The 16,907-nt window shown below is 43.2% G+C and overlaps 1 protein-coding gene across 2 annotated transcripts in view; it reads left to right on the forward strand.

The window, feature by feature from the left end:
- The first annotated feature begins 234 nt into the window (after positions 1–234).
- ADAMTS13 (ADAM metallopeptidase with thrombospondin type 1 motif 13) overlaps positions 235–16,907 on the forward strand; it is a 49,379-nt gene continuing 32,706 nt past the window's right edge. For both annotated transcript variants that reach the window (XM_073640237.1, XM_073640238.1), the window contains exons 1-5: positions 235–430; positions 14,179–14,242; positions 14,513–14,778; positions 14,870–15,008; positions 15,209–15,357. In XM_073640237.1, coding sequence (XP_073496338.1) covers positions 353–430; positions 14,179–14,242; positions 14,513–14,778; positions 14,870–15,008; positions 15,209–15,357 — 696 coding nt within the window. In that variant the 5' untranslated portion in view covers positions 235–352. The remainder of the gene's footprint in view (positions 431–14,178; positions 14,243–14,512; positions 14,779–14,869; positions 15,009–15,208; positions 15,358–16,907) is intronic.

The raw sequence follows: 16,907 nt of genomic DNA on the forward strand, positions 1-16,907 counted from the left end.
TCTGGAGTATAATACAGGAGGTAACTCAGGATCAGTACAAGATAAGTAACAAAATTAGTTAGATTGTCATAAAGGTTGTGTAATTAAAATGCTGTTTAAAGATTAAAGACTATATCCCTTGGAAGATTTGGTCAATATTCTCATTCCCAACCAATATTCACAGTACAGATTGTCCTGACAGCCAGTTTCCTAACAGTTCAGCCATGCCCAGCCCCCTACACACACATCCCTCAATCCCCCAGAATTCCCTGCCTCCTGCTCTGCGATTGATCAATAACCAAAGAAGTATTTTAACTTTGGTGCAGATCCGCAGACTGAAAAATCTTCAATCGACAGCTATCTTCTGACGAGCATGGTCCAACCCCGTCTCCTATTGCTGGTACTACTTGTGCCCTTGCCGGGGCTTTCTGTGCCATGGAGGACATCAGAGGTACTTTTTTCACGAGATTTCTGCTGCACGTGTTTGTATTCAGCTTTTGGAATATGACCCTTGCCTTCAGATCATGTTGTGCTACAAACATTAGATGTTAGAGCATGTACTGAGCTAAAAAAAAGAAATGGATCCCTTTACTTTGATCTTTAAAAATGTTTTTAAAAGAATTAAGTTGTAATATTTTTAACCCCTTCACCCCCGAGCCTGTTTTCACCTTCATAACCAGGCCAAATTTTACAATTCTGACCAGTGTCACTTTATGAAGTAATAACTCTGGAACGCTTCAACGGATCCCACTGAGGCTGAGTTCACACGATGCGTATTTAATGCGTTTCCGCTGCGTTTTTGCAGTTGCGTAAACGCCGCGGAAACGCATGAAAAACGCATGGTAGAAGGGCAGCAATGTTCCCCAATTGAAATCCGCATGTGCTGTGCCCATGATGCGGATTTTTCCGCAGCGTAAACGCTGCTCTCAAAAATCCGCAGCATGTCAATTAATTTTGCGTAAACGCAGCGTTTTCGCCGCCATTGACTTGCATTAGAACGCGCCAATTCCGCAAGACTGCATCTGTACTTGCGTTATTGGCGCGTTCTAATGTGCGGATGGTACCCGGGTGTAGAGGAGAGGAGAGTTTCCTCCACACCCAGGTACCATTAAAAAAGCTGGAAAACAAGAATAAAATAAAAAATATATATATACTTACCATCTGTCGGCCCGCGCAGCGCTCCTGCTTGGTTCCCGGCACTTGCAGTGAGTTGAAGGACCTGCGCTGACGTCAGAGTCATGTGACGGGTCACGTGACGCTGACGTCGGCAGGTCTTTCAATTCAAAGTTGCCGGCAGCCGGGAGAACGGAGTGTAAAGCAGGACAGCGCGGGCCATCGGAGGTAAGTATATACACTCTCTCGGGTCACACTATATAAATCCATGCTGTTTTGCATGGATTTATATAGTGTGAAGTTGTCAAGCACTTTCCAGGTGATGCTAAAATCGCCTGGAAAGCGCTTGTCAATCTGCATGTGGGTACGCATGTATTCTGCAGGAAAAACGCATGCACAATCTGCATGCGTTTTTTCTGCCAGGGAGATGCAGAAATGATGCAGAAATTTTCTGCTTCATTTCTGCATCGTGTGCACATACCCTGATTGTGAGATAGTTTTTTCGTGACATATTGTAAAATTGTAAAATTTCTTCAATATGACTTGCGTTTATTTGTGAAAAAAACTTTTCAAACTTTTAATTTGTATGAGAGAGTTATGTCACACAAACTAGTTAATAAATAACTTTTCCCACATGTCTACTTTACATCAGCACAATTTTTGAAACATTATTTTTTTTTATAGGAGTTATAAGGGTTGAAACTAATGTTGACCAGCAATTTCTCATTTTTACAACAAAATTTACGAAACAATTTACAAAACAATTTTTTTAGGGACCACATAACATTTGAAGTGACTTTGAGGGGTCTATATGACAGAAAATACCCCAAAGTGACACCATTCTAAAAACTGAACCCCTCCATTTGCTCAAAACCACATTCAAGAAGTTCATTAACCCTTCAGGTGTTTCACAGGAATTAATGAAATGTGGAAGAAAAAAATGCACATTTAACTTTTTTTCACAAAAATTTTACTTTAGACCCAATTTTTTTTATTTTCATAAGGGTAACAGGAAAAAATGGACCTCAAAATTTGTTTTGCAAATACTCCCAAGCACACCAATACCCCATATGTGAGGGAAAACTACTGTTTGGGCACACATCATGGCTCAGAAGTGAAGGGCGCCACTTGACTTTTTGAATGCAAAACTTGCTGGAATCATTAGCGGACGCCATATTGCATTAGGAGAGCCCCTGATCTGCCTAAACAGTGTAAACCCCCCACAAATGACCCCATTTTGGAAACTAGACCCCTCAAGGAACTTATCTAGATGTGTGGTGAGTACCTTGAACCCCCAGGTTCTTCACAGAAGTTTATAACGTTGAGCCGTGAAAATAAAAAAAATCACATTTTTCCCACAAAAATGTTCTTTTAGCCCCATTTTTTTTATTTTCACAAGGGTAACAGGAGAAAATGGACCCCAAAATTTGTTCAGCAATTTCTTCTGAGTACGCCGATTCCCCACATGTGGGGGAAAACTACTGTTTGGGAGCATGACAGGGCTCGGAAGGGAAGGAGCGCCATTTGACTTTTGGAAGTCAAAATTGGCTGGAATAATTAGCAGACTCTCAGAGGCATTAGAGGGTTCAGAAAGGAAGGAGTGAAGTTTTGGAGCGCAGACTTTGATGGAATGGTCTGTGGGTGTCATGTCGCATTTGCAGAGCTCCTGATGTGCCTAAACAGCGGAAACGCCCCACAAATGACCCCTGTTTGTAAACTAGACCTCTCAAGGAATTTATCTAGATGTGTGGTGAGCACCTTGAACCCACAGGTGGTTCTCAGAATTTTACAACGTTGATCGGTGAAAATGACAAAAAAATATTTTTTCCACAAAAATGTTTTTAGCCCCAATTTTTTTTTCATTTTCACAAGGATAGCAGGAGAAAATGGACCCCAAAATTTGTTATGCAATTTCTCATGATTAAACTGATACCCCATATGTGGTCGAAGACTACTTTTGAGGCACAGTACAAAGCTCAGAAGGGAAGGAGCTCCATATTGGAGTTGATTTTGCTGAACTCGTTTGAGGGTGCCATGTCACATTGGCAAAGCCCCTGAGGTGCCAGAACAGCAAAACCCCCATCATAAGTGACCCCATTTTACAAACTACACCTCTCAATGAATTCATCTAGGGGTGCAGTGAACATATTGACATCACAGAATTTTATACCATTTGGAAGTGAAGAAAAAATAATTACATTTTTACCACCAAAATTTGGTTTTAGCCCAGATTTTACATTTTCACACTGGGAAATGGGTAAAAATTGCAACAAAATTTGTCCCTCAATTTCTGCTGAATGTAGAAATACCCCATATATGGCTGTATAGTGCATTACTGCCCTTACTGGCTTATAGGGCCCCATGAGCAGAGGGGCCCGGGCGGGGATCACCAGGCCCCAGCGAACTGAACTTGTGTCCTCGGACGCAGGTTCACTTTAAATCTATCGCCGTGCGGGAGTTTTCCCGCACAGCAATAGTTAACGGCCGCCAGCCAATCACAGGCCGACAGCTGACATCACGCGCACATCGCTGGCATATGACGTCAGTACCGGCCTGTGACTGGCTGGCGTCCGCGCTTCAAGTCAACAAAGGATCGTCGCCGCTGGAACAGCGGCAAGGTAAGGGGGAACTTTTTTTTTTTTTTTGAGACATGGGAGATGGGACATGAGGGATGAGACAAGGGAGATGGGAGATGGGACGTGGGAGATGGGACATGGGGGTAGACACGTGGGAGATGGGTCATGGGGGCAGACACGTGGGAGATGGGACATGGGGGCAGACACGTGGGAGATGGGACATGGGGGCAGACACGTGGGAGATGACACGTGGGGGCAGAATGGAGAGACATGCGGCAGGATAACACATGGGGGCAGAATGGAGAGACATGCGGCAGGATGTCACATGGGGCCAGGATGGGAGAACATAAGATGGCAGGATGAAGACATATGGGGTCCAGAATGGAGTACATATGGGTGAAGGATGTGGGACATTATTAATGTAGGGGCTAAATAAAGGATATTATTACTGCTGTTATGTATTTTATTTTTGAGGATACTGTTTTCAGTGAGGGGGGTGGTCCTCTTACTTTGCAGGGTCACGCTATGTCGCTTTTTTTCTTCATCTGGTGTAGTGTAGAAGTTGGGGAAAAATTGGGGAATGTGCTCCGGAAACTGCTCTAGATAACTGTGTTTTCTGCAGAGACGAGTTCTGGCTAGAAGTGATGGCGGTCTGTGTTGGATGAACAAGAAAAGCTAAGATGAAGGACTTCATCTAGAGACATCACCGGTGAGTCAGTGTGTTACCTGTATACTGACACTATACACTACATACTATACACAGAGCTCCTGTGTATAATGTCACTGGTGATCCCTGTATTATCTGTACATTGACACTATATACAGAGCTCCTGTGTATAATGTCACTGGTGATCCCTGTATTATCTGTACATTGACACTATATACAGAGCTCCTGTGTATAATGTCACTAGTGATCCCTGTATTATCTGTACATTGACACTATATACAGAGCTCCTGTGTATAATGTCACTGGTGATCCCTGTATTACCTGTACACTGACACTATATACAGAGCTCCTGTGTATATTGTCACTGGTGATCCCTGTATTACCTGTACACTTACACTATACACTGTATATTATGTGCAGAGCTCCTTTGCGTAATGGCACTTATGGTAATATTAGTATTGTGTTTTTTTTTATTAATGATCAGTATTGTAGTAGTCAGTCACTATGTCATGGTAATATGTGGTCCGGCCAAGGTGTGGCGGTATTTGTTCCTTGTATGTGGTATTATTCGGTCACTATGTGGTGGTAATATGTGGTCTGGTCACGGTGTGGCGGTATTTGTCCCTTCTTGTACGTGGTATTATTCGGTTACTATGTGGTAGTAATATGTGGTCTGGTTATGGTGTAACGGTATTTGTCCCTTGCATGTGATATTATTGGTCATTTTTAAAAAATGTATGTGACAAATTCCCTTAAAGAAAAATATACTTAAAAAGAGTATTGGGTATTATAAGAAATGTTTAATAGGTTAGAGTAGAGTAAGGCCGGGCCAGAAGAGTGTCCTTGTCGTGGTGGCGGCTTAAGAAATCTTTTGGCCAAAACAAAAGCTGCTGGCTTTGTATGTGAGGTGGTGTTCGATGGGAACTGTTAATGTGTGATTGGTGAGGACGTGGTGCAGAAGTGGAGTTTTTCCAAGAGTGGGCGGTGGAACTGTGAAAGGTTTGAGGGGTGGAGGGGGAGCTGGGGTTGAGGTGGAGCTGGGGTTGAGCCTGGGGAAAAGTTTCAGGGGGGCCTAAAAATTTTGCCAGTATGGGGCCCTGAAATTCCTGGTGGCAGCCCTTCGTACAGTACTGCTTAGCCACACGGTGAGACTCAGGATGGACGATGCGCTATTTGCCTCCTGGAGCGCAGATTTTCCTGGAATAATTTGCAGGTTCCATATACAGAGACCCTAAGTGCTAGAAGAGCAGAATCCCCCCTCAAGTGACCCCACTTTGGTTATTTATCTACAAGTGTAATGACGATTTTGACTCCATGGGTGCTTTCCTAAAACAAGCAGCAGTGGATGTTGCTGAGTAAAAATTGCAAACTGCCTTTGTGGTGACCAGTACGTTGTAGTAACCATTGTGCTCAACTCATGCTTCTGGAGACATGGACCTGTAAATTAGATGGGCTCTCATCGCTACAGAAATACCATACAAGTGGACGCTAAATGTGGTTTAGGCACACTGTGGGGCTCAGAAGGGAGAGGGGCATTTGGATTTGGAAGCGCAGAATTTGCTTAATTTCTTTTGGGGGGGCGAGGAACCATTTCACTTTTCCAGAGCCTTTGTGCTACCTGTAATGTGGAAGCCCCCAATATTTCCGTTAACATATGATGGACCTGAGTGGGGGCTTTTTTGTGAGTTGATTTGAAAATTTTGTTAGGAACATTTTACATAACATTTTGGATCACATTTATCCGGTGCTCTTACGCTGAGCACTTACTTTGGGGTTTCCATCTAAATTTTCAAGTGACGTGATTCAGATGAAATCCCCGATGGATCCAATCATTATAATGAGGCAGCAGTCTGGCCTCTGTTCAGCGTTGTCCTTCTTTTCAGAAGTGCACAAAACTGTGGTGGACTGCGCTTTTATGCACGCCTAAAAAGACTTACACCGCCGGATCACAGGCCAGACAGCGTCCACAGTGCCTCCATCTGCCTCATTATAGGGAATCTTCCACTGGGGGTTCCGTCTCAATCACATATTTCAGAGGTTACACCCTGGTGTAAGCGCTCAGCGTAGAGCTCAGGATAACTGTGAGCCGAGCCTTACTGCGATCTTTGGGAGGCAGAAAGAACCAATCAACAGCAGGTGAAGAATTGGTTTTATTTATTTTTTACGCCACTCCTCGTACGTGATTAGACAACTTTATTCTTCGGGTCGGTGCGATTGGCTGCTGTCACACACTATAAGATACTTTTCATTGCTAAGACAAGTTTTTGCATCCCAATATTTTGATAGCTATAATTTTTCCATATTTCGGCTGACAGAGTCAAGCGAGGGCTTGTTTTTTTGTGGGAAAATTTGATGTTTTATTGGTACTATTTTCGGTCACATGACATCTTTTGAACGCTTTCTATTCCGATTTGTGGGAGGCAGAATGAGCAAACACCAACAATTTGGAAATTGTTTTTTGGGATTTTTTCTATGTCATTCCGCATGTGGTAAAATTGATAAGGCAGCTATATTCTTCGGGTCAGTACAGTTACAGCGATACCACATTTATATCATTTTTTATGTTTTGGCGCTTTTACACAATAAAAACTATTTTATAGAAAAAATAATTATTTCTGCATCTCTGTATTATGAGAGTTTTAACTGTTTTATTTTATCTCTGATGGAGCTGTATGGCGGCTAATTGATTGCAGGACAAGATGATGTTTTCAGTGGTACCGTTTTTATTTAAATTTGTCTTTTTCACGTTTTATTCTACTTTTTGTTCGGTGGTATGATGATAAAGTATCGTTTTTTGCATCTTTTTTATTTTTGTTTTTACTGTGTTCACTGAAGGGGTGAACTAATGGGACAGTGTTATAGAACGGGACGTTCCAGACGCGGCGATACCAAATATGTGCACTTTTTTAAAAAAATGTTTATAAAAATATTTATTACACTAATATATATCAGTACAGACCAAAAGTTTGGACACACCTTCTCATTTAAAGATTTTTCTGTACTTTCATGACTATGAAAATTGTACATTCACACTGAAGGCATCAAAACTATGAATTAACACATGTGGAATTATATACTTATCAAAAAAGTGTGAAACAACTGAAACTACGTCTTATATTCTAGGTTCTTCAAAGTATCCACCTTTTGCTTTGTTGACTGCTTTGCACACTCTTGGCATTCTCTTGATGAGCTTCAAGAGGTAGTCACCGGAAATGGTTTTCACTTCACAGGTGTGCCCTGTCAGGTTTAATAAATGGTATTTCTTGCCTTATAAATGGGGTTGGGACCATCAGTTGTGTTGTGAAGAAGTCTGGTGGATACACAGCTGATAGTCCTACTGAATAGACTGTTAGAATTTGTATTATGGCAAGAAAAAAGCAGCTAAGTAAAGAAAAACGAGTGGCCATCATTACTTTAAGAAATGAAGGTCAGTCAGTGCGAAAAATTGGGAAAACTTTGAAAGTGTCCCCAAGTGCAGTTGCAAAAACCATCAAGCGCTACAAAGAAACTGGCTCACATGAGGACCGCCCCAGGAAAGGAAGACCAAGAGTCACCTCTGCGTCTGAGGATAAGTTTATCCAAGTCACCAGCCTCAGAAATCGCAGGTTAACAGCAGCTCAGATTAGAGACCAGGACAATGCCACACAGAGTTCTAGCAGCAGACACATCTCTACAACAACTGTTAAGAGGAGACTTTGTGCAGCAGGCCTTCATGGTAAAATAGCTGCTAGGAAACCACTGCTAAGGACAGGCAACAAGCAGAAGAGACTTGTTTAGGCTAAAGAACACAAGGAATGGACATTAGACCAGTGGAAATCTGTGCTTTGGTCTGATGAGTCCAAATTTGAGATCTTTGGTTCCAACCACCGTGTCTTTGTGTGACGCAGAAAAGGTGAACGGATGGGCTCTACATGCCTGGTTCCCACCGTGAAGCATGGAGGAGGAGGTATGATGGTGTGGGGGTGCTTTGCTGGTGACACTGTTGAGGATTTATTCAAAATTGAAGGCATACTGAACCAGCATGGCTACCACAGCATCTTGCAGCGGCATGCTATTCCATCCGGTTTGCGTTTAGTTGGACCATCATTTATTTTTCAACAAGACAATGACCCCAAACACACCTCCAGGCTGTGTAAGGGCTATTTGACCAAGAAGCAGAGTGATGGGGTGCTACGCCAGATGACCTGGCCGCCACAGTCACCAGACCTGAACCCAATCGAGATGGTTTGGGGTGAGCTGGACCGCAGAGTGAAGGCAAAAGGGCCAACAAGTGCTAAGCATCTCTGGGAACTCCTTCAAGATTGTTGGAAGACCATTTCCGGTGACTACCTCTTGAAGGTCATCAAGAGAATGCCAAGAGTGTGCAAAGCAGTCATCAAAGCAAAAGGTGGCTACTTTGAAGAACCTAGAATATAAGACATATTTTCAGTTGTTTTACACTTTTTTTGTTAAGTATATAATTCCACATGTGTTAATTCATAGTTTTGATGCCTTCAGTGTGAATGTACAGAAGGTGTGTCCAAACTTTTGGTCTGTACGGTATATATATATATATATATATATATATATATATATATACACACACACACACACACTGTATGTGTGTGTATTGTAAGACTGCGTTAACTGAGGCAGTAACCCAAGCAAGTCCAACATAAACAGCTTTTATTTCAGCACCTCACGGGTTAACAGAAAGTCCTCCGGTTCGCAGTCGGGTTAACAGAAAGTCCATACACAATGGTTGCCGTGGGTAACGGCCACGCCGGGCCGCTCAGAGCCTTCCCAGGCGTGGGTTCAGCTATACACAGTCCTGCCGAGTTTTCCTGCTATCCTCCTAGCAGGTCCCAACACTGAACAACACTAATCCTTAATGCAGGTTTTTTTTTAAAAGGACCTGTGGCAAGAGCCACTGGAATACCCGGGTTGGAGGGAGGAGGCCGCCCCACTGCCTTCCTGTAGCCTCCCCCAAGAAATGAAGGCCCTGCTGGGTTTTACTTAATCTGCCTTAGCCTGATAGCCTGACCAGGTCATTGCTCACCTTCATTCCTGCATTGCAGCCGCAGGTAAGTTTGTGACTGCAATGCACTTCATTGGATTTAATAGGTCTCTGTGCACATTCTGGGGGAGATATAACGTCCCTCGTATATGATCCCGGTCACTGCCTCACATATCCCCCCCCCTCTGTTCAAACTTGTGGGGTTGAACATTTGACACCATACAGGGTGCCCGGGACAGGGCATCCGCGTTTGCCTGCGACTTCCCATTGCCATTGCGTTCTACAGAGAAACTGAAATTTTACAGTGACAGGAACCACCTGGTGACTCGCGCATTTCTCATCCATACCAAGGGTGAGTGGTCTGTCACCAAGCGGAACTGACGCCCGAGTAAATAATAACGTAGCGATTCCAAGGCTCACTTAATAGCCAAAGACTCTTTCTCTACCACGCTATTGTTTTTCTCTGCCGGGACAAGTTTTCTACTCAAGTAGGTGACCGGGTGCTCTTCACCATTCACTTTTTGTGACAATACCGCCCCTAGACCTACCTCTGAGGCATCTGTCTGTACAATGAAGGTTTCCTTGAAGTCGGGGCTGATGAGGACCGGCTGTCCACACAGGGCCAACCTCATGGACTGAAAGGCTTCTTCTGCCTGAGGGTTCCACCGAACCTTTACCGATTTTTTTTTTTTTTTTTTTTTTTTATCCCTTTCAAGAGATCGGTCAGGGCCGCCGTTCTCCCAGCAAGATTAGGTATTAACCGGCGGTAATACCCAAGGATGCCAAGGAACGCCCTCATCTGCTTTGTACTTGACGGTTTAGGCCAATTTTTTATGGCCTCAACTTTATTGATTTGGGGCTTGATAACTCCTCAGCCAATCACATACCCCAAATATCGGGCTTCCTCTAGCCCTATCGCACATTTTTTTGGGTTTGCCGTTAACCCAGTGGCTCTGAGAGAATCCAGCACTGCTTGTACCTGGGATAGATGCGTACGCCAGTCGGTGCTAAAGATGATAATATCATCTAGAAACGCGGACGCCTACTCCTGATGAGGCTTGAGCACTATGTCCATCAATCTCTGGAATGTAGCTGGGGCCCCATGTAACCCAAAAGTTAAGACCACATAGTGATATAGACCCTCCGGAGTTATGAAGGCGGTCTTTTCCTTCTCCGATTTCGTGAGGGGTACCTGACAGTAATCCTTGGTGAGATCGAGCGTGGTAAAGTACTGGGCCTGCCCCAGTCTCTCAATCAGCTCATCCACTCTGGGCATTGGATAAAGGTCAAACTTCGACACTTCATTTAGTTTCCGGAAATCGTTACAGAAGCGTAACGATCCGTCTGTGTTTCGGAATCAGTACGATGGGGCTAGCCCACTCACTCCGTGATTCCTCGATGACGCCTAACTGGAGCATCTGTTTAATTCATCCATGATGGCTTGCCTCCGGGCTTCGGGTACCAAGTACGTTCTCATTCGCACCATTAACCCAGGTTCGGTGACCATGTCATTTTGAAGAACTGTAGTCCTACCCGGTAGCTCTGAGAACACGTGGGTATTGTGCTGCACCAGTGAGCGAGCTTCCCGTCGCTGCTGTTTAGTGAGAGCATCACTTATCCTGACCTCTCCCCCGGACGCATCCCAGGCTGAAGGTAGAGAACTCTCTGACGGCATGCCGGGAGTGACGTCTGTAACTAAACACTCTCGATCTTTCCAAGGTTTTAGCAGGTTTACATGATAAAGCTGCTCAGGTTTCCTCCTTCCGGGCTGATACACCCGGTAATTTACCTCCCCCACCTTTTCTCGGACCTCATATGGCCCTTGCCACTTGGCCATGAGCTTACTCTTGGCTGTGGGTACCAGTACTAACACGCGATCACCCTTGTTAAAAGACCTGACTCTGGCTCTTTTATTATATGTGCGCCTCTGGGCTGTCTGGGCATCTAACAGATGTTCTTTCACGATGGGCATGACCGCCACGATCTGGTCCTGCATACTAGCCATGTGTTCAATTATACTCCTATGTGTGGAGTCGGCTCTTGTTCTCAATTCTCTTTGGCTACGTCCAACCGACCCCTAGGGTGTCTGCCGTACAATAACTCAAAGGGAGAGAACCCTGTGGAAGCCTGGGGTACCTCACGGTGGGCGAACATCAAATAGGGTAGCAACATGTCCCAATCCCTTCCGTCCTTAGAAACCACCTTTTTTTAACATGGACTTGAGGGTTTTATTGAACCGTTCTTCTAGACCGTCGGTTTGAGGGTGGTACACCGAGGTGCGCAATTGTTTAATTTTTAGCAGTTTGCACAGTTCCCTTGTCACTTTGGACATAAAAGGTGTCCCCTGATCCGTCAGGATCTCCTTAGGTAGTCCAAGGCGACAGAACAGGGCAAACAGCTCCCGTGCAATCAGTTTTGCCGAGGTGTGGCGTAGCGGTATAGCCTCCGGGTACCTGGTGGCATAGTCGACGAACACCAGTATATGTTGGTGGCCACGAGCGGATTTTACAATGGGCCCTACTAAGTCCATTGCAATCCATTCAAAAGGTACCTCTATCACTGGCAGGGGTACCAATGGGCTACGGAAACTTGCGGTGGGTGTGGTCAACTGACATTCGGGGCAGGATTCGCAGTACTTTTGGACCTCCACGTAAATCCCCTGCCAAAAGAACCGATGCAAGATACGCTCTTGCGTCTTTTTAACCCCTAAGTGTCCACCCAGCAGGTCTGTGTGTGCCAATTCCAGAACCACCCGACGGTACAACTGAGGTACCACTAACTGTTCCACGAACTGGTCCCTGATTTTGTCTACCCTATAGAACAACTCACCATTGACTACCATGCGTGGAAATACAGTATCTCCACCGGGCTGTTGAGCTACGCCATTTACCTCTAACACCCTTTCCCGCGCCCTAGTCAGAGTGGGATCCTGTAGCTGAGCTGTCCCAAACAAAAGTAGACAAGTTTCAGTGCAAACTTGTCTAAAACTCATTGGGACTCATGCGCAGACTGCAAGCAAGCCAAATTCAAATGATGTTTGATTTTGATGTGTGAGTCTGATGTGTGACTTCAAACATCAGAATCACAATGACTTTTAGTCACCCTGAGTATTTTCATGGTTGATCTCATAAGACAAGAAAAGATGCTAGTTACTATCACTTGACTGGATAGCTCAATGGTAAGGCATCAGCCTCTGAAACTACAGTGTTAGAGTTCACTTTTAATATCTGACACTCTGATTGTCATCCTGACGTGTTAAGAGTTTCAGACACGCTGTCTATTTGCATGGTAAATTACATAGCCAAAGTAAATTGGGAGTTTGCAGCCAGTACTTGGGTGGATGGAAATAAAAATCTACAATAAAGACATTTTATTATTAGACCACTTTAAGAAATTATGCAAATATAAAGTCACTTGGAAATAGATATGTAGTAAATTATTGCCTCCTAATTTACTTTGGCTATGTAATTTACCATGCAAATAGACAGCATGTCTGAAACTCTTAACACGTCATGATGACAATCAGAATGTCAGATATTAAAAGTAAAACACCCCTGTAGTTTGTGTGCTAAATAGGCATAATTAAAAACAATTCTTATTCCTATTGGGATTTGAACTCTGACACTGTAGTTTCAGAAGCTGATGCCTTACCATTAAGCTATCCAGTCAAGTGACACTAACTGATAGCTTTTCTTGTCTTATGAGATCAACCATGAAAATACTCAGGGTGGCTAAAAGTCATTGTGATTCTGATTCTGATGTTTGAAGAAAGTCACACATCGGACTCACACATCAAAATCAAACATCATTTGAATTTGGCTTGCTTGCAGTCTGTCCATAAGTCCCAATGAGTTTTAGACGAGTTTGCACTGAAAATTATATAACCAAAGAGAACTCCTAGGTTTTTACAGCTGAGTTTATAGCTCAGTAGTTAGTGCACTGGCTTTAAGACCCAGAATTTGGGGTTTAAGTCCCATCAGTGAACAGGTACTTTTTTTTTTATTTATTATTATTACAGTTGTAAAAGTTACTTGTCAAAGTCACTTGTCAGAATCACTTGTCAGAATCAGTTCTCAGACAGGGTATTTAGCCTCAAACTGACATCATTCTGATGTTTGATTTTGATATCTGATCATGTCCTAAAATGGACACTGTAGGGGTGTGTACTTGTTCTGTGTCTGACTTCCTGATCTTGTTGCTGTCCTCAGATTTGTTCTGACTATTTGTGTGGATTATCCCTTCTGCTTTTGGCGGTCTCTGAATTCTGGTATCTGACCTCGGACTTGGCCTCTGACTATCCGTTTGTTGTACTCCCTTGACGTACCCTGCTGACATTTGATCCCGGACTATTACCTGGCCACGCCTTTGTCTGTACTACAAGCCCTCCTGGTATCTGACCTCTTGACTACCCTGTCTCACTACTTGCCCATGAGTAGTGATTCAGAGTCTCACTTCAGGAGTGCACTTCCCCTTGGTAAGCAGGAAGCGGGGAAGCAGAGGAGTGGTACCCTCCTTAAGATAGAAGTTGAGATAACCCCTTTAAGGGAATGTGCACAGTTAGTCTATTTGCTGAGTTTTTTAGTGGAAACTGAGCTGAAGCTCTAAAGTTTTTGAGGAGGATTTGGAAAGTTTCTGCTCCAAAAACTCATAAAAAAAAACTCAGTGTTTACATACTCCTAGTGGGCTACTTTTTAAGTCCCTTTGCTCACTTATTTTAATTGAAACTTGAATTGATTTTTTTTTTATATTCTATTAAAAAGAAACACTATAACTCAATAATTGCTGCAAATAAATTATTTTTCATGCAATTAAATAAAAATAAGTTTTGCTTTTTGTCTTAATTTTAGATATTTTTGAAAACATTACACTCGGAAGATTTGATTTCATATTTTGGCCAGGAAAATGTTGCAGGTAACTTTATAAAAAAAAGCACCAAATTGAATTTATTTATTTGTGATTTTATGTATTTTATTTTGTATTTTTGAACGACATCTGGCTTTTAGTAGAAATGTAATTAAATTGTGTTCTGTGAACATTTTGCCATCCTGAGTTGTAAAAACATGTCAGAAATAATATTGTTTCCTGTAACTGTGATGATATTTTTAGAGATTTAATTACATTATTTTCTCATGATAGTTTTTGTGGTTTTATTTATTTGTTTTTTACTTTTATTTTTTTTAGCATTTAAAGTGGATCTGGGTAATCTGACATGTACCTGTAAAGAAGGACCCAATATATCCTCTCCATGTTTTGTTAATGTTTGTACCATACAAACGCCTCAGCAGAGATACGTCTTCGCATTTCCAGGGGAAGAAAGACTAATAACTACAGAGCGTTTTCTAAATGCCTCCTACCACAGTCTGCGTCAAAACTCCTGTGGATCAACAGGAACTATTCTGCATTCAGAAGGAGCAAGATCTGCAATCACTTACTACGAAGGACAAATAGTGGGTTAAATCCATATACTCCAACTTTATCATGTGTCTTTATATAAATTATCCGAGTTCTTGAAGGTCAACTATTGTCTTCTCCTTTCAGCATGGGTTTTTCATCATGGACATGGAGCAATTTTCCATCCAGCCGGTAAAGGAGAAACATCTGCTTCCGAGTCCTGAGCTGGAGCTATGGAACGCTCATATAATTTTTCGAGTTGGGAATGAATCCAAGGAAAATAAAGGTATAAGAATGAGGGCGAAGAGATGATTTAGATGGGTGCTCTCCAAACTGTGGCTCTCCGATCATTGAAGAATCAGAAAACCTGTGGTGATGAGGACCTACTTGGAGCTGTAGTGCTGGATCAACTGGAGAGACACAGATTGGACGCCACCGATTTAGACCATATCTGGTTCTAGGATATTATCTTGCATCCTCTTCTAGAGTCATTAAATGCTCCTCGTCTTCGTCGACTACAGAAAAGAGCTGTTCTTGGTGTGAAGCATTTGGAGCTTCTAGTGATTGTGGGTCATGATGTCTACCAGTTCCATCAGGAGGACACAGAAAGATATATTCTGACCAACCTCAATATTGTACGTATATACGTTTCATTTTTCATTGCTGACTTGGTTGACAGTAATGACTAAGTTGAATTCATATTTGTGAGAAAGCAGCCTTTCAATTCTCTAGAAACCTGTGAGATCACATTGGTAGAGAAGGATCAAACCGTGTACCAGCACTCAAAGCTCAATATAATGCATCAGGTATTCAAAAGTTCAGAGAAGCTAGCGCTACCCATTTAACCAGTCATAACCTTTTATGCTTTCATGTGTGCATAAGTAACGTGGTGCGGGGCAGTACCCGTGGGCGAGGTACTCATGTCTTTCTCCCCGGCACGCTACATGAAAATGTGTGTCCTGGCTGGGTGTGTGGACTTGTGCTGTGAGGGCGCTACACCCGTCCATGCTACATGTAACCTATATTGCTGGTTTGTGAGGACTAGGTGTTGGACAGTTCAATGAGGGAGATCACCATTCAAAAATAAACTTTTTACTGAACGGAAGCTTGGTAGGGAATATATACAAGAGATAGCGGGTACACAGCCTTATCAACATTTTATTTACAACTCAAAGCATTTTCCACTCAGTCTCCTTCCTTCTCCTCTCTTTATTCATTTTTCGCCGTTATTCTCTCTTTGTCCTCAGTATGTACCGTTTCTCACTGTTTCTCCACAACCCAGCTTAACTCAACAGTCCTGCTTAGCAAGAGTCCTTTACTTGCCCCGTGTTTCTGCGTCTTCTTTCCCCTTAGGGTGCCAGTATGGCCAGACTTAACTTTAAGCTCTCTGACGCTCTGGAACTCCCACCCGGGACAATCTATTCGTCTCACATAGTCAGTCCTGTTTAGGCCCGTTACCTTTAAGAGTTATAAACTCTGGACCTTTCTGCTAGGTGTTCTCTCCCTGTACCTGTCCCCAAACGATCACTTAATCTCTTAGCCACTTCTGCTCTGGATCACGCTATTCCTTTACTTCAGTCTCCTCTCACCTAGGAACACCCCAGAATGTGGCACTGCTCACATGGGACCCAAGGTCTTCTTCCCATGCACTCCAGGCCCCATCTGATTCTTTGACAGAAAACTGTCACCTTCCCTGCAACTCATCACATCCCACTCTGGGCTAGTCCCAAACACCAACTCTAACTGCCCCCATGACCAAACTACACACCTAATCAATATCACCAATATGTTTAATGCACACCACAAATCGCACTATACATCACATTACATCACAATAACACGATTGTTGTCTTCAGAGAAAGGAATGTGACAACAACAGTTCACCTCCTTACACATACTTTAGTTTCAGTGGGCTACATGAGTAAATTTGATTTTGCTAATGCCTTTTCGACTATTTTACCTAGGATTAGTTGGCTCCAACGCATCAATGACACAGGGTCCACATTTCAAGTTGCGAGGTCATCTATAAATATTGGGTGCATACCTAGAGGGAAGTAACTTGGTGCCATGTGCTGAGGAGATGGGCCCAAATTTGCACCAACAGGTCACATTGCCTTGGCCAGGGTATTTAGAAAGCTTAATTGCAGCCTGAACATGTATATGGAAAATATACCTGCACCAAAAA

This window comes from Phyllobates terribilis, unplaced genomic scaffold, assembly GCF_046119375.1.
Source record: "Phyllobates terribilis strain yellow unplaced genomic scaffold, ASM4611937v1 Scaffold_7__3_contigs__length_470593459, whole genome shotgun sequence".
Lineage (NCBI taxonomy): Eukaryota > Metazoa > Chordata > Amphibia > Anura > Dendrobatidae > Phyllobates > Phyllobates terribilis.